The sequence below is a fragment of the Polypterus senegalus genome, chromosome 8 (assembly GCF_016835505.1).
Source record: "Polypterus senegalus isolate Bchr_013 chromosome 8, ASM1683550v1, whole genome shotgun sequence".
Classification (NCBI taxonomy): Eukaryota; Metazoa; Chordata; class Cladistia; order Polypteriformes; family Polypteridae; genus Polypterus; species Polypterus senegalus.
The window spans coordinates 141,645,189-141,667,945 of NC_053161.1; the positions used below are offsets into that span (position 1 = coordinate 141,645,189).

Below are 22,757 nucleotides of genomic sequence, written 5' to 3' on the forward strand. Positions count from 1 at the left end.
TGGCGATGCGTATCAACTGCTGTGATTAGCCACAGCAAACTGGGCTGTATTATCAGTATGATAAAAAAGATGTGATGTTTTAAAAGGATTTAATGAATGCAATTTTTGAAATTTCACTGTAAATTTTGACACTGAAGATGCTAATGAATGCCTGTTTGATTCTTCTGGTGTTTTAATAACACTTTCCATTGTTTCTAAAGGGAAAATCTGCTTTGTGGTCCCATTTGCTGCAGTACCAAGAGAGAGAAGAGAAGCTTGAGCCCCCAGCAGAGTCTCCTGGTATGAGAAGCATTCACACTTCATATATGTTATAACACCTCTTCATATTTTTACTAGTAAGATGAGTTACTTCAGAATGACTGTCAAAACCTTTGGCAGGTGTGAACCTAAACATCTGAAGATGATCGGCTAATTGTCACAAGTCATTTCTGATTGTAAATAATTTTAGCATCAGTATTCATGTTTGGCTCCTACCTTGTGCAGAGTTTCTGCCAGTACAGACCCTGGCCCAAGACTGGATACACTAGATTGGAAAATAAATGGATGATCATTAAGAGGAAAGCATAGTAGTTATTAATCCACATAGGGTCTCTCATGAATCTCTTGCTGTATGTCTCTGGTATTTTATGTTTTGTTTGATTTGTGTCCTTAACAATCTTTACAGTACTTGTTGCTTACCATTTGGCTTTAGGTTAGCTAAGTTACAAGCAGCCTTCCCGCTTTATGCCAAATTAATTATTAGATAAGAATCCTCACATTTTTCTATATCATGAGTTCTAATTTATGCCACACGCCAACTTGCATTTCTGCTTTAAGGTGTTGGATGTTTTTATTATTTATTTGAATACAGTTTCTTAATAAAAATGACGTCTTCTTTGTATGTTACAGTATATGCAGTACATACCAAAGTACTGCATGCACATCCATAAGTACAACTTAGAGAGCATCAATTGTAATAAGGTGCTATACTGTATATGCTCCAGACCCAACACAGACTGACAACAGAGACACGTTAAAATAAACCAAGAGAATTTATTTTCCTTCTTTAGCTGGGGGCCCTCATCTTCCCTGTGTCCCTCAGCCACAACAAAGTCCCACAAACCACAAGTCACAAGCACAAATAACACTCTAAGTCCTCCACTCCTCCTTGGCAGCTTTGTCCTCCTCCTCCTCCTCCCGACACTGGCTCTCGGAGTGGTGGGTGGTGGCTCCTTTTATAGCTCACCCAGAAGTGCTTCAGGTGCTTGACCACCTACTTCTGATTGCATCTCCGGGTGTGGCTGAACTACGGCCCAGACGGGCCCAGGAACCCCTGCAGCGTCTCCTGGTGGCCACCCCGGATCCCAACAGGGCTGTGGAGAACTCCATCTCCCATTGAGCCCTGCAGGAATCTGATGCACCAGAGTCAACCAGGGAGGCTGCCACCAAGTGGTCCGGGGGAGGTATTGTGCAGCCTATGCTTGCTCCCCTGGAACATATACAGAAGGGGTGTCCCGGCCAGGCATGGGTCCCGACCGTCTGTCACACAATGCAGTATATCCCTATCCATTACACTAATTTATATAAAAATATTTTCTAAATGCATATCATACATAAGATTTTAATTTATAAAATAAAGACTGACTAGTGGACTGATGAATTATCTAGTTGCTATGTGTTTACAGCAAGTTCTCACTTTTGCAAGTTAATGTGCCATCTCTGAATGTGAATATTTACTCCAAATGTTAGTTCCGTTTCCTCTGTGTTATACTAGCTGTCATTGTTTTATCTGACTTTGTGTAACGTAATTATTCATCTCACAGTAAGCATGTTGCTCTCCCAGCTTGAGATCATCAGCTCGTGTCAGATATTCACAATGTGCAGGATACCGTTTAATGAGGGCTGAAATAAAACTCAAACAAAAGACACCTATAACATATGTTGCTGCTCCTTTGCGGTATGTCTGCAAAAATTTAATAAACATTAAAAGACCTGAAAAGTCTGTGAGGCATGCAAATTTATAAAATGTGTTGGAATGAATGTATTGTGAGAGTGGCAGGCCTGCTTGGCTCCAGTTGTGTATAGTTATTTATATATTTATATAGCTGACTTTATTCTGCATTCTTTAGACTCACTTGTTATTTTCTTATGACGTCTGCATGTCTACTGTATGAATGCATAAATAATAACAAGTGTGACATTTTTTTCTTTATTAATGAAAACCTTTCATTGTTAATAATTTACAATCTTTTGCTTAGATAATGTTATTGAATGACTGAACCATGACAACTTTAATTCAGGTGCTATTGCATATACTGTATGCATATTCTTACACTAATTTTTTTTATTATTTTAAATACTAATTATTGTTTCTATCCATATATGTATATAACTATAGTTTCCTTGGGACCAGAGAGAAGGAAATCAGAGACGGGATTGTCAATGCCTCTCCTCCGGGTTTCTCTAATTCAAGATATGCGGTTTGTACCATGATTTGTATTTACATTTCTTCCTGTCTTACATTTTCCTCTAAGCCATTGCATAATCACTATACTTTCCAGTAGACTGAGTTACCCTTCGATAAGAAGATGTTAAAATCATATGAACAGTGTGAAATGATAATTGCACAATGTCCTTTATGGCGAGAGCAATTAGAAATTCAGTGAGTTGGTAAAGGAAGACAGTCTTGTTGGGAGAGGAGCTACAGTATGACTGTGTTTTGATTGTTTCTCAGAAGAGAGTCTTGGCTCATTCCAGGGCTACAGAGGATGAGTCAAAGTATGAGGAACGATTAAAAGAGCTGAGCCTTTACAGTTTAAGCAAAAGAAGATTAAGAGGTGACATGATTGAAGTGTTTGGATTTACTGTATGAAGGGAATTGGTACAGTGGATCAAGACTGTTATTTTAAAATGAGTTTACCAAGAACACGGGGACACAGTTGGAAACTTGTGAAGGGTAAATTCACACAAACATTAGGAAGTCTTTTTTTTTTTTTTTTTTACACAAAGAAGCATGGACACATGGAATAAGCTACCAAGTAGTGTGTTAGCCATTTGTTTTTTCTTTTTTCCACTCTGTTGTCTGTCTGATATCTCATGTTTTATACACCACAAGCTTCTCTTCTGTTTGGGGGGTCCAAATCTCCCATGCTTCCTTATTCCTTGTTTCTGAATTCTGTGTCTTGTACTTCCTGAGAAACATTCGTTGGTTGTCCGCTTTCGTGCACACAGAGCCCACCTCCATAACCAATGTGACTCTTATTAGAGTGAGTTGCAAACTATTTGGAGTGAGTCACTGGGTATGTCACATTACGTGACCACTTCATTGGCGCATACCACCAACTGCCTACGACTCACTAAGATTATATCAGTAGAGGCTGCGAATGAAAATTGCTGCAAAATTCATGTAGTGTGACTTAGCCTTTAGGTGAAGAAACTCTTCTGTAAAATGATTTTCCATTCATTGTGTCCTAGTGAAAGTTGGATGTATACAGTAAATTGTTTATGGCACTAGCCCAAGAACATTCTTTTCCTATCTTTTTAATACAAAAGTATAGCACGTAGACTGTAAGTGTTTATGAGAAGCATCACAGAGGACATGGCTTTAGTGTTTACACTGACATTTTGAGCAGAATAGATGTTTGAAACTAACAGATCGGGGTCCTTTTGAATGACTTGTGATGTAATTATAAATCAAAAGACTGATTAGTAAAAAGAAAAAAAAAATAGTGGATATCAGTGACTTGAGAATATGGCCGGCCAAGTGAATAACTACAGTAATTTCTTATCCACTCCACTACCTTTCTGCTTTCATCTTTTAACAGAGTTGCGTTAAATCTTTTTCTAAGTTGAAGTGGCCTTTGCTTTTAATTTTATTTTAAGACAGGTGTTATGTGACATCTCTTTTCAGGTCACTCCACTGGCTTCCTGTAGTAGCATTTACATTCTACATTTACTTATTTGGCCGACACCCTTAGCCAAGGCGACTTAAAACATTTACAATACAATTGGCTTCGTTTTTTTTTTTTGGTTTTCCAAATGGAGCACAGGTAGGTCAGGTGACTTGCTCAGGGTTACACAGCGTCAGTAGCGGGATTTGAACCCACAACCTCCGGGTTTGAAGTCCAAAGCCATAACCACTACACCACACTGAGTTTGAATATGTGATGCTTGCCTACAGAGTAGTTTGGGTCAGCACCCATCAGGTCGTATGTCCCTTCTTTCCCACTCAGGTCTGCTAGTGAATGCTGTCTATTGATACCACCTCTGTGAGAATCAAATCTCTTTTTGTGCCCACCTCCATGCAAACTGCTGACTTTATCACTTTGTCTAAGATGCACTTGAAGACTCTCTTGTTCTGGGCGTATTCTTCTAATTGGCAATCGCTGAGATGCTCAGTTCTTGGTAGCTAAATTAAAGTAGTTATTCTTAACTCCTTGCTTGTGATGAGCAATTTTCAGTCCTTGTCCTATAAAACTTGTTTGAAAACCGTCCCAGGCTGATGTTATTTGATTATGTCTGACCTCCTTTGTAAGTCGTTTTTGATAAAAGCATCTGCTCAATGAATACATGTAAATGCACATTATAATTAACTACTAGCAACCAGGAAGGACATGGTTACTTCAGCTTTTGTTTCAGTTAAGTGTGGCCATATATTAAGAGGTGAATTGAATATGTGACCCGTCCAGCTCACCATCAAAGCACTTCTGTGGGCCTGAATACTGAGCTTATCTTACCATCAAAATTATAGATGAAGAAACAGTACCCAATTTTTGAAGGCAAATGCCTTGCTCTAAGATTTTTCAGTGTAATATTTGCCCAATTTAAAATCTCAGTCCAATTACTGTCTGCAAGGAGTCTGCATTGACAAAAAATGACCTGGACACATTGATCAATGACGGTGTTTATGTGAGTGTGTCCACCAATCCTGTCAAATGTTATTATCTGCATACTAAACAATGTTGCCATAATAATGTTAAAATTTAAATTCATATACTGGATGAATATTTGCGCTGGATTATATAGGATAAGTAATATAGTTTGCCATTCTAGAGCAGGGGTCCTCAATCACAGTCCTGGAGGGCGGCAGTGGCTGCAGGTTTTTGTTCTAACCTGGTTGCTTAATTAGAAAGCAATTCTTGCCAATAATTTAATTTCATGGCTTGTTAGTGCTTTAACTCTGCTGTGTCAGGTCATTCTCATATCCTAGATGTTCTTCCCCTTTCTAAGGATATCATCCAAATGATCTGAAGGCTAAAATGGACAAGTAATTCTCAGTCCTTCACTTTTTTCTCTTCACTTTCCTACCAAGTATTTAATTAAACCCAATAGTGCATGATAAATACACGCAGATGTGAATGGAAACAAGCTAAATGGAGAAATGCTGGTCTCTTTTGTCATTTGCATCTTATTGCTAATTAGGAGCAATTAAAAACCAAGCCTACAGCTGTTTAAGACTAAAATAAGCAATAAGGGCTCAAAATCTTAACGAGTGAGACAACTAAAGTGAGGCAGAAGTGTTACTTGAGCAATAAGTGCTTCTTATTAAGCAATTTGGTTGAAGCAAAAACCTGCAGCCACTGCGGCCCTCCAGGACTGTGATTTAGGACCCCTGTCCTAGAGCATTCTGTTATCAGAACATTGTTGGTGAGTAGCAGGACCATGTTGATGACCATCCATTGCTTTGAATGCTAGTGCAGTCAAAGCAGTCTAAGTTAACTGTTTGTGGTCATAGTTGTTGACAGTAGTTGTGTATTCAGCCAGCTAACGTTGCCTACCAGCTAACAAATCAAAACTTACAATTATGGGAAAAGTGCAAAAGTCCAGAAACTCGTAAATGTGTGATGCCTCCAAGATTAAGTGATAGACACACATCGAAGACATTTCATGACACAGAAGAGGTTTTAACAAGGACTAAAATGCATGAGTCAAAGCTTATATCATTGGTGAGGTAGATTGTATAACTGTTTGCAGAAGAAACTAAAGTAACAAGACTCCATAACGCAGAATGAAGAAGTCAAGCTTCTTGAGTTGGGACATTACTTCAGTTAAAATAAAGTACGAAAAAAAATAAGCAACAGTAAATAAATGTGTTACTATTGTTGCACTAGTAGTTGGGAAGTATGCATTTATTTGTAAGACTGAAAGACTGATGGAAACATTTCATTTCTTATAGACATATCCAGAACATGAGTGAGATAAAGACGGACGTTGGCCGAGCTCGTGCCTGGATTAGGCTGTCTCTAGAGAAGAAGGTTCTTTCCCAGCACTTTAAACAGCTCTTTTCAAACCAAGCATTAACAAAGTAAGTGCAGAAGAGGAGCACAAGAACTGTCCATAGTGATGAGTGTGGTAATTTGAATTCAATGTTCAGAAATCCAAGTATAATAATGAATGTTGGTCAGTAATGAGTTCTTTCAAACCATCCATTTGAATTGTGAACCCAATTCAGTCGACATAGACAAGTACCACTGAAATAGAGCTAGTACGTTACAATAGCCTGACAGGTTAGTTTAAATTGGAGATTTGTGATGTAAGCTGGTATAACATTATGGTAACGTAAAGAGGCAAGTGGGTAAATGAACGAATTCCATTTGCAGTCATTTTAACTACGGAGTATTCCTTTAATATAATATGGCAGAAATATCTTAACAGTAAGGCCTGCCTTTTTAATGCTCATTTCCCTAAAGCTGTTTTTAATTTAAATTATAAACCTCTTTCTCAAAGGCAAAGAAATCAAGTGAACATAAAATCGATCCTTTAATTCATTTTCTGAACTTGGCTTACCTGAAGCTAGACCATATTCCCACCAAACTGAAGTCGAGACAGGAGCCAAACCTGAATGGGGTGCCAGTCCATCACAGAGTATTTTTATCCACCCAAAATCACTCACAGGGTTAGTTAACTCACTAGATACAGAAACGTTGTGTATTTGGTTATGTTTTACATGTCATTTTCACTAGTAAACAACATTCACGTATCTATTTCCCGAATCCAATTTTTCAACTACTGCGCATCAGGGGAAATTAATACAGAAAATGAAAATCATATACTGTATGCCTAGTGCTTTCCATGGCTTGCTCATTGATAATGTTTCCTTATATTTGTTAACTGCTCTTTCTGACCTGATGCTCTTAATTCTGTCTCTCTGTGTGCTGCAGATGGCCATATTCACGCTGTAAGCCAGTAGTGTTCAAGTTCAGTCCTGGGGGACCCTGTGGCTTCCAGTTACTTTTATCTCTGTTGGATTTTGTTTTTCAATTAGTTGATTTTCTGGATTTAGAAAAATGACGTAGTGTGAGATTTATGTTAATAAGAAATTTAGATATACAACGTATTTGATTTTTCTCATAGCTGCAAAAGCTTTTTTGGATTTATCTATAACCTAACCTTTTTCTTTGACGTTTGTACCCATAATTCCTTCTGGCTAATGACAGTTATTGATGAGCAGATTACACATACCAGGTCACTGCCCTGAATGTTAAAGGCTGCCATTTACCTCGATGTCTTACCCAGTAGTGTGCTCATTAGTTAACACACGATTAGAGAAGTATTTAAACTTTTAGCACAATGTTAATAGTATTTGCTTAAGAATCAATGAGCCAACAGAAGCTTTGACAATTAAAATATGCATTTACTGTATTTTCTCTGGATATTCCTATGTCTTCCCATATCTCAGACACATGCAGGTTAGATTAAGTTTGTGACACTGAACTGGCAAACATCCTCAGATGTACTGGCATTCCCTCGTATGCTTTGTTTCTGACTTGCACACATCTTTGTTGAGATATGCACTTGGCTCCCTGTGATCTTACAGTTTGATTAAGAAAGCTAAGTAAATGGAGGGATAAGAAGATGAACTACTCAGTCCAACATGTCTGCTTCTGTCAATGCTATCCTTTGTGTGTCACTTGGTTTCTCCAACCTGCCCACCATCTTCAGTCACCAGTTTTTGCCATGATACTTTGGCTACATATTTTTTCTTACCAGCAAGTGATGCAATACCCTAATTTTAAGTATCATGTAAGAGTATATTAGTAACACATTTAAAAGACTCTTCTCTTGTCTTCTTCACTCACCTAACAGGGATTTTGTGTTTTTGTTGTTATGAGAAAGCTAATCTGAGTTAACTGGGCAGCGCTGTAATTCCAAGCAAAAGACAAATAACCATTCTGGAACGATCACTACAATCCTTGCAGTTCAACATTGTTGTGTTTTTTTGTGCTTTTATTTATGTTATTTTTTTTTTAAAACAGAAAACTTTACAAGCGATATGCTTTTTTACGCTGCGAAGAAGAAAAAGAGCAATTCCTTTATCACCTTCTGTCACTAAATGCAGTGGATTATTTTTGCTTCACGAATGTTTTCACCACAATCAGTAAGCTTTCTTTTGTTTGCTTTCTTAACTTAAATTTATGGACATGATTTTAATAAGACTATGTGTAAATTTTAAGTCATAGATATCTTTTAGTAATTGATGTGATTGAACTGAACTATGCATGATATGCCAGGGACTAATAATCAGACTTGCCTGAGATAGCATCGGTGTATGCGTGTTACTGGTGTTCACTTGACGGACACACATCAGGCCACCACTGTCCTTGTTTGATGACACAAATCTCCCCCCATAAGTTATGTAAAATACAACATCACAAAGTAAAAGGTTAGTAGAGAGTGAAACAACTGAATTTCCTTTCTCATACAGATTCACAAAATTGACACCAACTTTCATTTTGCATGGGATTTCGCAACTGTGGAACTCACTAGAATGAGTATTTTGGAATAATGAAAGACTTTTTTGGAGAGGAGAGAGAAAAGAGGATTCCTTCTTAAGGGTTTGGCAACATCCCTTCTAGACTTGTATATTTCTCTGAAGAGGTCCAAATGAAAATAAATGGGCAAAAACTGTCTTTTGAAAATTCAATTTGGCTAAACTCAACCTAAAATGAGACACAATCTATAATCCAGGGAGACAATAACATTGTTGTCCATATTAGTTAAGAAAAGAACATTGTACTTTATGAGAGTTTGCTTTGTCTCGCATAAAACGTTGTGCACTTGATAAATGGGTCCTCCCATCAGCCCTGTGTTTTAAGTTGGAATAATGGTAACGTACAAACAAAGTTTCCTGAACTTTACTTCCGCTATATCTGTGATTGGCGAGCAAACATACAGAAAAACAGTTTGTTGCTTTATTTATATTTATTTATATAGATAACATCCTTCACAGAGCAAACTATCACAATGTTCAGGTCTGTCCTGTGGGAAGAGCCCTGCACCTGAGGTAGGCTCCACAGGGCACTGCACCTTACTCTTCTCTTCTGAACATTATTAAAATTCAGTTGTGAAATGTCCATCTTTAGTGACATCCCAAAGGACACAATGTAGCTGTTCTTTCCATGACCCCAAGTTAAACAAAAATCTCAAGCCTACATCCCCAGCACTTCATCTGCCATGTTTGCTTTTTAGCAGGGCCATCCCCCTGTGTGTCTTGACATTTGCACGACTGCTTGAGTTCCATTAACACCATCATGGATGACTTGTATCTTCTGCTATCTGGACAAACACTGTGTGATCATTAAAACATGAATCAACTGGTTTCACTTTGCTAAAAATCTAAATCAAGTTCTTTGGAGAACCTTTGTTAACTGGCGTTTTTGCTGCTGTCTCCATATTGGTCGGCCATCTATGTATTTTGTTAGCCTCATTTCTGACAAGGCCAGTGCTAGCAACTTATATGCAGCTGCTTCTTTGTACAGAACTGTAACAACAAGAAGACCCAAAATTTTAAAAGGCAAACATAGATATGGGTCAGTAATTCTGATTGATAACTCAAACGATAACATTTCGTTTGACTTTTGTCCAGCCCAGTGCAGGGATACTTGGGAAATTTGCTGATAAACGTGTTGCATTCTCAGATCTGTTACGTAGGATGCGGCCAAGTGCGATGTTTTATGGGTAAATCCCATTTATTTTCAAGAGCCATGTCATAAAAAGGGAATTCTGTGTTTACATTTTTAGGAACTTAAAAGGATTGAATGGTTTGGCTATGATCCCTATTGAAAAGAACTAGCAGATCTAGTTATACAGGTTTAGCATGAGTTTGTCATGAAAGTCAAAAATAAAATTTTGAGAGTAATCTGTTCTCTTTTGTAAATGCTCCTTACATTTGGCATAAATGACAATGACATTTTAATGACTCATAATGTACTAATAGATTTTTATCTTCATCAAAAATGTGAACATTTCCCACCGCTACTGTATAAATGTACAGTTCATCAACGGGACTCCTTCAAACCCTTATTTTTTTTCTGACTTTAATTTGACCTACAGCATACAGGGATGAGGTGCCCTTTGCTCCACACCCTTTTAGAAATGTCCTGGACATGTATTTTAAAAAGAAAAGAATCTATACAAATTCAGTGATGTGCACCTGAAGAAATTGTGTCCTGTGTTTTTTGCAGTTATACCTTATAGAGCTGTCATTATCCCCATCAAGAAACTGAGCAATGCCATCACGACATCAAACCCCTGGATTTGTGTCTCTGGAGAATTGGGAGATTCGGGAGTGATGCAGATTCCAAAGAATGTCCTAGAAATGACCTTTGAGGTAGGCATGTGATATTGTGTGGTGTCACTGTCATTACTCTTGGGTCATATCTTCGGCAGTAATCTAATTATATTTCTAGGATCAGTGAGCTGCATCTGTACGAGGCAATACCTGTTTTTTTCTTTTTCAGTTTGGATATAAGCCCACACATTCTACAATCACCAAATTGTTCAAGGTTAGAGAGTCTTCATCACTCAATTCCTCTTTTCATGAGTGCTGCTGTGTGTTAGCCTTCTGTATCAGAGACTCGACTGTGGCCTTGTCTTTTATTTTATTTGTGATGCGCACGGATGACTAGCATAATCTAGCAAGGTTAAGCAAAATTGCACGGATTCACATTTAATGAATTCAAAAAACACATAAATTGCATCTAGGAAAAGAAGGAATTTCTAGAAGGTCATATTACGAGAAGAGTATTAGTTGAAAATGGTGAATCAAACTATTTCAGCACATAAAATAGGCCATTCCAGTAGCGAATTAGGTGAAAAGTAACACATCTGTGCCCTTTTCTGTGTACTTTGTTGGCATTCATTTCTGCTAGCATTTTAAGAGTTTACAAAATTAGCTTCACCTAGTCTTACAACAAAAATATTGCTTTGTAAATCTAGCTTCATCTTTTTTATTAATTCAACTTATACATGTAAGATTATGATTTTGTATACATTTTTGACTATATGGCACCAGACATTCTTTCTTTTTTCATGGATTACTTGTAATGCATTGAGTTATAAATACATATCTCACTATTATAAATAAAAAAAAAAACCTTGGAAGGCTTTGAAGGAGACGATACGTGACTTTCTTGGAGACACTTTAACGTCCCGCGAGACAAGGCAGTGAGACAAAAGGACAGCTGCTGTACAGGCTTTTAAATGATCAACGTGCAGTGCGACAAGCAGCACACTCAGCTCGGCAGCAGCACCAGCAAGACAGAAGCTGATCCGACCGCATCTCCTTAGCGTGTGTTCAGCCCCCCATCCACAACGCAAACAGCAGAGACGGGAAGTGGCTGGCGCATGAGCAAAGTGAGCAGGGGGCAAAGACCTCCTAGTCACTATAAAAAACGGCATTGAAGCAAAACTGCCCTACTTCTGTCTTGACCTCACTATACATTACAGCAGGGCTACTCAATTACATCCTGGAGGTCCGCAGTCGCTGCATACTTTTCTTTCACCAAATTTTTAATTACAACCCATTACCTACTACTAAAGCAATATGTGTTTTTTGGATTTAGTTTTACCTTCCTTGTTTGTTATGTTTCCGAACCCTCAATTGCCAATTTTAGTTTTAAACAGCTGCATTTTAGGTCTTAATTATTGCCTGTTTACTTAACTAGCCACCAGTTGAGGTACAAAGGAGAACAAACGTGCCTCAATATAACCTGTGTACATGTATCATGAAGTGTCTGTGTTAATACAATGTCTTCAAACAAATGAGAGAGTAGGGAAGGACCAAGAGCTACAAATCTACTCCAGACCACAAAACATATGGATAACTTTTTAAGAAAACGAAAAAGCTACAATGTGATAAAGTGGAAAAAAATAGAAGAATAAAACTCTACCAAGCCATATAAGTAAATACTAAGTGGTATTATCTGCTAGGCCTGGCTTCTAATTATGTAACTTGGAATGAAAACCTGCAGCCACTGTGACCCTCCAGGACCATAACTGGGACCCCCGCCCTACACCAAAAGAAACTGAAGAAAAATTGCAAGACAATATAAGAAATGTCTTTCACTCTCTGTTAATTAAGTTAGTAAAGAAGCTAAATACAGACTCAGTTACTAATAAGAAAGAAAACAGTCTCATAGTTTCATGCATCTTTTCACATTTAACTGATTTCTTGCTAGAGGGACCTTCTCCCTAAATGCTAGTAGCTCTTTTACATGTAGGCCATGTGCCCCACTTTGTTTTGGTAAGCTGTTTCTGTATACAGTATAGTTTAAAAATGCTGCTTGTGTATGAAGTATCACCCAAATTACAAACAACTGCTTTACTAAAATTCATATTCAAATTCTAATTTTTGTTGTTAAAAAGACCAAGTCTGGAATGATTTTCAGACGTGTGACACCAGCACTAACATTTCCGGTCATTAAAAGTGCACGTCACTGCAGCCTGCACCGCTGAGCAGGGCATCATGTTTGGGCTGCGTTGGGATGTTTCAGGCAGGGTTGGATCCTCTCATTATTTGTGGAGGCTTCCTAAGGAGGGCTTATTATAGCCATTGTAAAACTACTAAATACAAGTATTATATTATTACAACTAAACCTAAATTTGGCAGGCCCTGTAGCCTACTGTCGGCAGTGTAAGCACCGTTGATCTGCTATATGACACACTGATCAAATCACATAAGCTTCTAGTGCACTTGCAACTCATAAATACAAAAAAGAATAGATTAATATAAAGTAAGCATCAAGATAATATTAAAACAGGTGTAAAGAGCATGTAATTGTTCTTGGATTGTATTTATGATAGGTAAGTAGGGAAAATAAGCGAGTAAGTAAAATGCTTAAATATTTGTTTTAAGTTCCATATTCCTACTTAGAGCTTTCCTTTTATTTCTTACTACTGAAACATAGTTGAATCTTTTATAACTCTCTTTTTTTTTACCAGCTTTCAGCTTTACAGTTTTTATAGTTGGTATTTCTGCAGGACAAAACAAGCTTCAGTTTTAAACAAGTAGTATATTATATGGTATCTTCCATAATCAAGATATGAGGAATTCCAGAAAGAAAAAATGAATGGTAGCACACATTGAACGTTTTATGTCATCTTTTCCATTGCAGTGTCAAAATCTGGGGAAGCTTACCACAGCCCAAATTGGGCATGACAACTCTGGCATCTTGGCAAAGTGGCTTGTGGATTGTGTCTTGGTTAGAAATGAAATCTCTGGACATACATACAAGTAAGATGGGTACCTCAATAGTAAAGCTGTAATGATGCGCTAGGGGGTCCTGAATTTCTTGTTTTATTCCGAGTAATAAATTTTTTTATGTATATCTATGCTCTACACACATGATATATTTACATATCATTTACAAGTGATATTTTACAGGAAATAACAGTTGGAGAATTGTAATTTGGCCAATGTATTCATCATCATCGAGTCCTTCCGTGAGAACCCTAAATCCAAAGAGGACTGTTTCATTTATGTTGGGTAGAATGCCCAGAGGGGACTGGGTGGTCTCATGGCCTGGAATCCCTACAGATTTTATTTTCTTTTCTCTAGCCGTCTGGAGTTTATTTTTTGTTTTTTCTGTCCCCCCTGGCCATTGAACCTTACTCTTATTCGATGTTAATTAATGTTGATTTATTTAGTTTTTCTTATTGTGTCTTTTATTTTTCTATTCTTTTATTATGTAAAGCACTTTGAGCTACTGTTTGTATGAAAATGTGCTATATAAATAAATGTTTATTGTTGTTGTTGATCACAGTATTTTCAGCAGAGGTTTATATGGAGCAGTTGCTTCTGCAGGTAGAAATAGATACAGGGCAAGATCCAAATTAGAACAGCATAGCTTTAATAATTTCAGGTTTTGCCTTTTTAACTTTTAATGTGCTAGTAAATCAAAGTGGTTTAAATTTGTATTATAAAGAGTAATGAAAGATTATCTTGAGCTTATTGTTTCTTGAACATCATCACTTTAATAACCTCGCAATATCTCCTGCAAATCACCTACCTGATGCATTTCAAATCCTTGTAGGTTTCCATGTGGTCGATGGCTGGGGAAAGGGATTGATGATGGGAGTTTAGAAAGAATCTTGATTGGTGAGCTGATCATTCCATGTACTGATGAGGAGATGGGCAAGCAGTGCAGGACCCCACCGCAGCAGCGCTCTCCAACACAGATCCGGCGGCTTAGCATTACTTCATTAGGAGGGAGAAACAACAGTAAGGCCCATTTGGAATTCTTGGGAAAAACGCATCCTTTGGTTTTGTCTGTAAATAAACAATACCTGAAACTTGTAATATCATATAATACAGTTGGGTGATATTCCCAAATTAAACTGTTTATCAACAAAGTGTCTTTAGATATATTTGGATATACAGTATATTCTTGTTCACTTTTAGAATAAAACTGAAGCACACCACAGAGATGCAGTCATATGCATTAATGCAGTCAGTCTTCTGCTGGAGTAATCGTTCCCCTTTTCTAACCACCAGCACTCCTTTTTTACAGCTTGATTTGATATCACATTGAGTTTAGTTACTCATTATTAGCCAGCTATCTATTATATAAAAATATTAGCGGTGTGCTCATTTTTGGTTACTTGATTGAAAGCATTACTTTCTGTGTTGTATTTATGTTGGTAACTTCTGGTAATATTTTTTGTCTCCCTCCCCAGCCTCCCCCCCCTTATTTTTATGTTCCCCTTACCTGCCATTAATCCTTATAGATGGACGTGCAGGTTACTTTAGTAGAAGGTAGACTAAAGGTTGAAAGTTTGTTATAGTTATTGCAGTAAGTTTTTACAGGAGTCTTCTGTTTCAGCAATGCCTTCCCTCACACAGACTTTCATGCTGACCGTGATTTGCTCCTGCTGGCCAAACTGATTCAAAAGGGCAGGAAGGTCAGCAATAACCCAGTGGCCAGAGTTTCAGAAGTTGTCTGTTCAGATGGGACAACCTGTCGGATGAAGGATAAACATCTCAGTCAGCAGGACTCCGTGAATCGCATCTTTATGGTACAGTGGCTAGATGGAAGCCACTTTTGAGTAAAAGACATCATTTTATGGACTCTGAGTGCATGAGGAAAAAGATTCTCTGGGTCGATGAGACAAAAATTGAATTCTTGTGCAGAACTCCAAGCACTATGTCTTGTGGAGACCAGGCACTGCTCATCACCTGCCTAATACCATCACTGCACTGAAGCATGGTGATGGTGTCATCATGCTATTGAGGTGCTTCTCAGCAGTAGGAATAGAGACATCCTTGAAGAAAACTTGCTCCAGAGTGCATGTGACCTCAGACTGAGGGCAGTGGTTCACCTTTCAGCATGAAGCATACAGCCAAGACAGCTGGAGTAACTTTAAGACAAGTCTCTGGCTATCATTGAGTGGCCCAGCCAAACCCCGACATAAAACCCCATAGTACATCTGTGGAGAGACTTGAAGATGGCAGTTTACAGAGGCTTCCAATCCAATCTAACAAAATCTCAAAGAAAATGTCAAGAAGAATGGCAAAATGAAAGAAGTGTGCAAAGTTCATAGAGACTTGCCCACAACAACTCAGAACTCTAATTGCTACCAAAGGGGCTTCAACAAAGTACCAAATTATGGGTCTAAATACTAACATGAATAAGAAATTCATAAACCTTTCTGAAAATGTGGCTATAAAAATATATGCCAGACTAAGATCATCAAAGCATATGAATGATTTCCTCCTGTTAATACTTACTGAACTTGTAAAAAAGCATCTAATTAGCAAGAAGGGAGGGCCAGTTTTGGAGAAGTGCAGGAGAATGTGAAGCTGGGAATGAGTGGCGATGTCCCACCTCCTTGTTGAAGGGATTCCTCTTTTTCTGTCTGTGTTTTGCTTGTTTTTGTGTGTGAGAGGACAAAAAGGAAGGACAAAAAATATTTATACACTAATGTTTTTCTGGTTCAGGACAGGACAAGAGTGACCCATTACACTTGTGACACAACACATTAGTGTTGCATTATGGCACTAAGATTCTGTGGAGATTTTTGTCTGTTATATAATATTTTAGGTGCATAGGTGTGTTCCATTGAAATGACTTCTTTTATTAAAACATGGAACAGAACCTGGGTGACGGGAGAGTTTCACATAAATATTAGTATTTTTTACATAGAGAAAAGAAACTCCCTTTGGAATTCAGATTTTGTCTGGAAGGAATGCAAAATCTAAGCGAATAGAGACTGATGCACAGTGTTGGCCGGGATTACTTTTTGTTCTCATTTACTACAAATCATTTATTACAGATACAATTGTTTTGATTTATGATAACCACAAAGGCACCCTCTCTCATTTCAGAGCTGAATGCTGCCCAGATTCAAGAGGCAGTCGGGGAGGCAGTGAATAACATTGTGAAGCATTTCCACAAGCCAGAAAAGGAGGTACAGATGCTTTACTGCTGATTTTCTGTGGCAATACTGACTCTGAAAATGATTTCATAGTGACGACCCATTATTCCAACTGCCTGTTTCATACTGGCCAATATGCCAGTATAGAATTACAAGCTATCATATTACTGTAGTATTAAAAAGTGACATTGATTTAATTTGTAAAGCACTCACCTCCCTCATATATTGTGCACTTAGCCAATATTTGGCATAAGCTGCCTCTGTGAACCATTTCTTTATTGTTATTCTTGTGTTCTTTATTGATTTTTTTTTTTGTTTTATTAACATAACTGTCTTATTTATACATTAGCCATTACATGTTAATGAATACCGTATACTGTTTTCAATTCTTAGCCATGTTTAACAGGCAGTGTTAATGTCATTTCATTCTCCTAGGGCACTTCTGCTCTGTTTTTATGTAGTCTAGAAATCGCATTAAAATAAAAGCTTCCTTCCATGAGGGTGCTGTGCTATATTGAGCGTTACTTTTTAGTAGCTGCTGTTCATTTAGCTTTCACTGTTGCATAAACACAGCCAAGCCAATATTATTGACAGCAGTTAAACTTTTTATAGATTACATAAAAGTATTTAATACCGTCCTTATTGACTTTTCCTTAGCTAACCAAAATAATCAAACTAATGTACAAATGTCGTGTCTCGTTAGGAGCACAAGCCAGAACATCACGTCAATATAATCAGATCGGTAGCAAAAGACCCGTTTTAATCACACAGGTCAGGTTGTGTATGCTCTGAGACCCTATTCCTGGAGAAATGTCCATTGGGTATTAATAATGTTACTAGCAAATAATTTGAGATGATCCCATATCTACTTTGGAGTACATTTGATGAGGACTGTGTTGCCTGTGGGTTTTTGATAGCTAGATAGATAGAACTGTATTTGTCTCAAGGGGGACATTTTTACACTGGAGTATCTAAGGAGAGGTTCTAGATAAACACAGGGAAAGTTTTCACAGCAAAGTTGAAAGAGAGTACGCACTGTGTTAATAATCAATATCCTGGGATCAATTTCATTCTTTCCTATAGAGAGGAAGCCTCACAATATTGCTCTGTGGCGAATATGGCCTGGTATCTGCACTGGAACAGTTTTTCTACCATGGATTTAAATCATCCAGAATTTTCCAGAAAAATGTTTTTATCTGGGACTTTGTAGGTAAGTGAAAGTTTTAAGTGTAATTGAAGCCTTGAAAACCTCCATATTTTAGCATTCTTAATAAGATATTTTTCTTAACAAAACCCACTGTCACTTTTTGGGTCCTCAGGAGGACTGTTCAATTCACTGGCAAAAATATTAAAAATACATATACAACAGGTGAGATGTTTCATGTCACTCTGAGACTACCGATACAGGACTTAAATCTCAGTCTGTCAATGGGGGCAACATGCTGGCCATCTCCAAAAATGGCCTCATTCCTCCTCCCTTACCCAGTTCATCTACTCTAAAATCAAAGTTCTGTAATGTTTAAGCTGGATTTAACCCCCATGTGGTCACCTAAACAGGTAAACAGAATGCTGTTGCTCCCTTTCATGATTCCTAAAAGCCCAAGCCTTAGTTTGACTTTCCCTCTTACCTAAAGGTGCTCTTTTCTGCCAAGTTGCTGGCAGAAAATCTAACCTCTTGGCATTTTTCCCTTGGCTTACTCTTCACCTGGTCATTGGACTTTAGGATTTTGAAATCTCCTGCACCTCATTCTGCCCAGCAATGGTTATCCTTACCTGTGTGCTTTACGTGGTCTGCACCCCATATCTGCTTGTGACTTCCCACATTGCCATGCTGGGCTACCCTGTTCTTAGTTACGGGCCTCCCTCTTTCTCAGCTAGAACTCTTCCTGCCTTAGTGGTACAATAACACATTATAGATTAAATGATTTGCTTTGGTTCTTCCCTTGCACCTCATGATCCTGAAACTGGGTTATGTGGTTTGAGAATAATAGGTTGCTATTATTTTTTAGAGAAACATCTTGGCATTTTTAACTAGTTATTGTGTTGACTAATAAGTTGACATTTCGAGCTACAGTATTTTCTCACTGTGTCCCTATTTTTTATTTTCTCTGTACCCTAATAAGCTTTCATATGACACTCAGACGGTGGGCTACGACTTGCATTTTCACGGCGACTTTGATATGTGACTTCCTTTTTATTTCGGGCACCGTGTAACTTTGTGAACTTGAGCGTTCGAGTTTCTCCAACACGCTATGTCACTCAATCAACTTCCTTTTGTTGTCTATACCACTGTTTAAACCAACAAATAGTACGTTTTTCTTTGCCTCCACTTGGTATTTACTGAAATACTTCTATTTTCCCTTGTGCTTTTGCCATTGCCTTTTCACAGAACACTGAGCTTAAGGGCTATTTATATTGATTTGCAAATTCAAGAATTTAATTCTGGGAGAAGTTGGGGCGGGACAGCAGGTGCGTGCATGTGCGTTACTTTTCACACTGACCGGGATTTATAGAGTGGAAGAACGTGGCAGTTGGCGTTCACACAGATTTATGCATCTGGATTTTTTTGTGCGTAAGCACATTTCCGTTTTTTTCTGCACGCCATGTTATAGTGTGAATTCTATGCACAGCGTTATGCATGAGGCCCCAGGTCATTATTTGGTCATCTTTGACGCCTTTGCTGGCTGGCCAGAATGCAATGCCGATTGTCCTGCATAAACATCATGGCTTTCTTGAATGCAGCTGACCACTGGTTGAAGAAGCTATCTTCCAGTGACTGGCAGTAGGTTTGGGAGTTGATTTTCAGTCCCGCTTCAATCTGAAAAGGTGTAAAAGTGTACCATCGTCCCAGAAGAACAACTAAACACCAGGTTGCTACACGATCAGAAAACCACTAGGGAAAAGCAGTTTGTAATAAAAAAATCGTGGCCAACACTCATCCTTATGTTTGACCCCTCACCAAATGCCACAGATCAGCATCAGACAATAAGCATTACCACAATGAAGAAGAGAAAAAAAATATACGTATATATTTACATATAAACAGAAAAAACAAACAAGTACCTAACATAGAATCAAAAACAACCTTCCACAGATTAGGGGGTGAGATGTTCCTGAGCAAGTTATAAAATGGAAGCCTCATTGGAGTACGCCAGCAACCAAGCCGGTAACAAAAAAAGTTCTGTCCTACCGGTCCTAAAGAGTCGATTGCCCTGGAGAAACCAAAAAAGTCAGTCTTCAGAGACACATCTCTCTTGTATCGATAAGTGAGAAAAAAAACTTCTTCCAGCAGGTGTTTTCTTGGTGCCACCTCATTGCTTCTGCTTGCTCCACCACACGATTTCTCTCTCTCTCCCCCTTCTTTTCCAGTTAAGAGCCGTGCTGTCCATGTTGTGTCCTCCCCCTTGAAGTGCACCCCAAGGAGCTGTAAACTGACAACGGGACAATGGCACATGTGGCACCAGCTACACAAGTATATCCTTAATGATAGCAGCCCATAACAGTTATCCCATCCCCAGTTTTGCTGGAGCCTAACTCGAACACGCACACTGTGTCCATCAGTGTGTTTGGCCTGTCAAGGTTCGCTCTCACTTTCTCTGTCCACAAAACCTATGAAAAATGAGTCTTCAGGTATTTCCTGGCCCAGTCTTGACTTAACTTGTGAATCTGTCTCAGTGGTCGTCGTGTTTCAGCATTATTTATCTTAGCCATGTCTCTGAGCAGTTGACACCTTGTACTTCTGGACACTACAGTTCCAAGTAGCTTAATGTCTAATTATTCTCAAGTCGTTTGCAGTTAATTTACATTTTGTCTTTTCCATGTGTTTATTTTTTGTGACCTTGCTGACTATTTGCAAAAAAATGTGCGATTGTCCAGTAGTCACAGCTCAGTGGTTCAGCAATTTCCAGAGTGTTGCATCTGTCTGAAAGGCATTTTATAATTTTTTTTTTTTTTTAACTTTTCAATGTAAGTTAAATCTCTTTTTTGGATGTTTTCACTTGAGGTTACAAAGATGCCTGATAATTATGCACACCTTATTATGCACACAAGGTGTTAATCATTTTAAGCCACACCCTTCACCATTAAACAGTTACAAATTACCTGAAATAATTACAGTACATCCACCAAGCTTTCAGGTTTATATGGTTTAGAATGTACAGAATTAATTATATAGGCAAAAAACTGACTTGCTTAATAATTGTACACACAGTCTAGGCTGTAAGTGATGGTCATGTCATGAAATTTAAAGCTACTGAACCTCTCTTTCTCCACAGCATCCAAGCAATGTAGATGTCAGTGCAGTCTGCCTTCTGTCTATCACCAGTTAGTTGTACTGTACTGCAATACGTTCATTTTTGATTTTTCTAGAATTTCCTCATTTCTTTTAATATGCCATTATACTTCAAAATAGCAGATTGTCTTCTATTTACATAGAATTCCATCTGTCTATGAAGTGGTGGAGTTTGTCTTTTTAGCAGGGTGATTATGCCATCTAGTGGATATAAACGTATCCATCGATTCCTGTACAGTAAAGGAAATAACTGAACAGCTTGAGAAGCAGATTGAAACACAGTGTAGCAGAGAGGTGCCTGCCGATTTCTAGTAGCACATGAGCTGCTATGAATTACATAATAATAATAATAATAATGATGATGCATTGCTGTTCAGCTGGACAAGCACTGGCGGTCTGTGTGATTTTGGTATTTTCAGCTGGTGTCCTGAAAATACCTCAAATGTTAATATGTACACTTTCCAGTAAATTTACACTATAGACCAAAAAAAGACACAATGAAGAGCTGAGTAGTGATAGAAGTTTGTTTTATGAATAATTACCGCGTTTTCCAATTATTACACTGATTTGTTTTATTCAAGTAGAGGGCCACTCTCATAACTGTTACTCCAGTGGTTAGCAATCTAGTTCACACAGGACCAATAGACATACCTGAAGAAAAACTAATGCAGACATGAAGAGAACGTGCAAACTCCATACACAACTGGGCATGGGATTGAAATCCTAGTTGCTGGAATCAAGAGGCAGGCAACCACACTAGTCGTTATGCCTTCGTACCGCCCACCATTAGTCATATGCTATAGATAAATGTTTTTCCAAGGACTCAGCAGCTCACACCAATTTAAATATCTTGTAAACTGATAATTATGAATACTGATTTCTGTATTTGAAAAGTGAAAATGATTACATTTATAAGTAAAACCAAAATGCTATTGAGACCTACTCTGGATCACTCTTTTAGACTTCAAAAGTGAAGCTGAATTTAATTTGCACTCATTGTTCCTGTAATGATGTTCTGAATTTTCCTCTTTTATTCCACAGAAAAAGCAGCAGCCTTTTTTGAATCAGGTGATCAAATAGAGGAGGCTGAGACTGGAATGGAGTCATTAAGACCTACAAGCAAGATATTCTGCCAGTATGCGACTGCTATCAATGTAACACCCCGTAACATTGGGAAAGATGGAAAGTTCCAGCTGCTTGTTTGTCTTGGGGCAAGGTGAGTGTTAAACTGCAGAATGGTTATGGTGAACTCTCATATATCACTTGTGACATTTGTTGCCAAAGCTGAGGGTGTTTTTATTAGATTTCCTTTTCTCTAAAAAGGATTTAACCTATAGAGAGACTCTGTGCATTGTAATCTATATATATGTGTATGTATGTGTGTATATACATACAGTGGTGTGAAAAACTATTTGTCCCCTTCCTGATTTCTTATTCTTTTGCATGTTTGTCACACAAAATGTTTCTGATCATCAAACACATTTTACCATTAGTCAAATATAACACAAGTAAACACAAAATGCAGTTTTTAAATGGTGGTTTTTATTATTTAGGAGAAAAAATCCAAACCTAAAAGGCCCTGTGTGAAAAAGTAATTGCCCCCTGAACCTAATAACTGGTTGGGCCACCCTTAGCAGCAATAACTGCAATCAAGCGCTTATGATAACTTGCAATGAGTCTTTTACAGCGCTCTGGAGGAATTTTGGCCGACTCATCTTTGCAGAATTGTTGGAATTCAGCTTTATTAGAGAGTTTTCTAGCATGAACCGCCTTTTTAAGGTCATGCCATAGCATCTCAATTGGATTCAGGTCAGGACTTTGACTAGGCCACTCC

The 22,757-nt window shown here is 38.1% G+C and overlaps 1 protein-coding gene and 1 long non-coding RNA gene across 6 annotated transcripts in view; one reads left to right on the forward strand and one right to left on the reverse strand.

Moving 5' to 3' along the window:
* Positions 1 to 22,757, forward strand: part of dennd5b (DENN/MADD domain containing 5B) — a 308,333-nt gene that overhangs the window by 256,833 nt on the left and 28,743 nt on the right. For 3 of the 5 annotated variants that reach the window (XM_039761841.1, XM_039761843.1, XM_039761844.1), the window contains 11 exons: positions 201 to 279; positions 2,378 to 2,459; positions 6,155 to 6,283; positions 8,235 to 8,356; positions 10,443 to 10,588; positions 10,719 to 10,763; positions 13,374 to 13,492; positions 14,292 to 14,479; positions 16,583 to 16,665; positions 17,716 to 17,842; positions 21,965 to 22,139. In XM_039761841.1, coding sequence (XP_039617775.1) covers positions 201 to 279; positions 2,378 to 2,459; positions 6,155 to 6,283; positions 8,235 to 8,356; positions 10,443 to 10,588; positions 10,719 to 10,763; positions 13,374 to 13,492; positions 14,292 to 14,479; positions 16,583 to 16,665; positions 17,716 to 17,842; positions 21,965 to 22,139 — 1,295 coding nt within the window. The remainder of the gene's footprint in view (positions 1 to 200; positions 280 to 2,377; positions 2,460 to 6,154; positions 6,284 to 8,234; positions 8,357 to 10,442; positions 10,589 to 10,718; positions 10,764 to 13,373; positions 13,493 to 14,291; positions 14,480 to 16,582; positions 16,666 to 17,715; positions 17,843 to 21,964; positions 22,140 to 22,757) is intronic. The other 2 variants (XM_039761842.1, XM_039761845.1) reach the window with 1 other exon arrangement.
* The window catches only part of LOC120534340, a 61,265-nt gene continuing 52,917 nt past the window's right edge, over positions 14,410 to 22,757 (reverse strand). Inside the window, exons 2-3 of the long non-coding RNA XR_005634728.1 lie at positions 14,967 to 15,215; positions 14,410 to 14,527 (exon numbers count right to left, since the gene is read on the reverse strand). This is a non-coding gene — a long non-coding RNA (uncharacterized LOC120534340). The remainder of the gene's footprint in view (positions 14,528 to 14,966; positions 15,216 to 22,757) is intronic.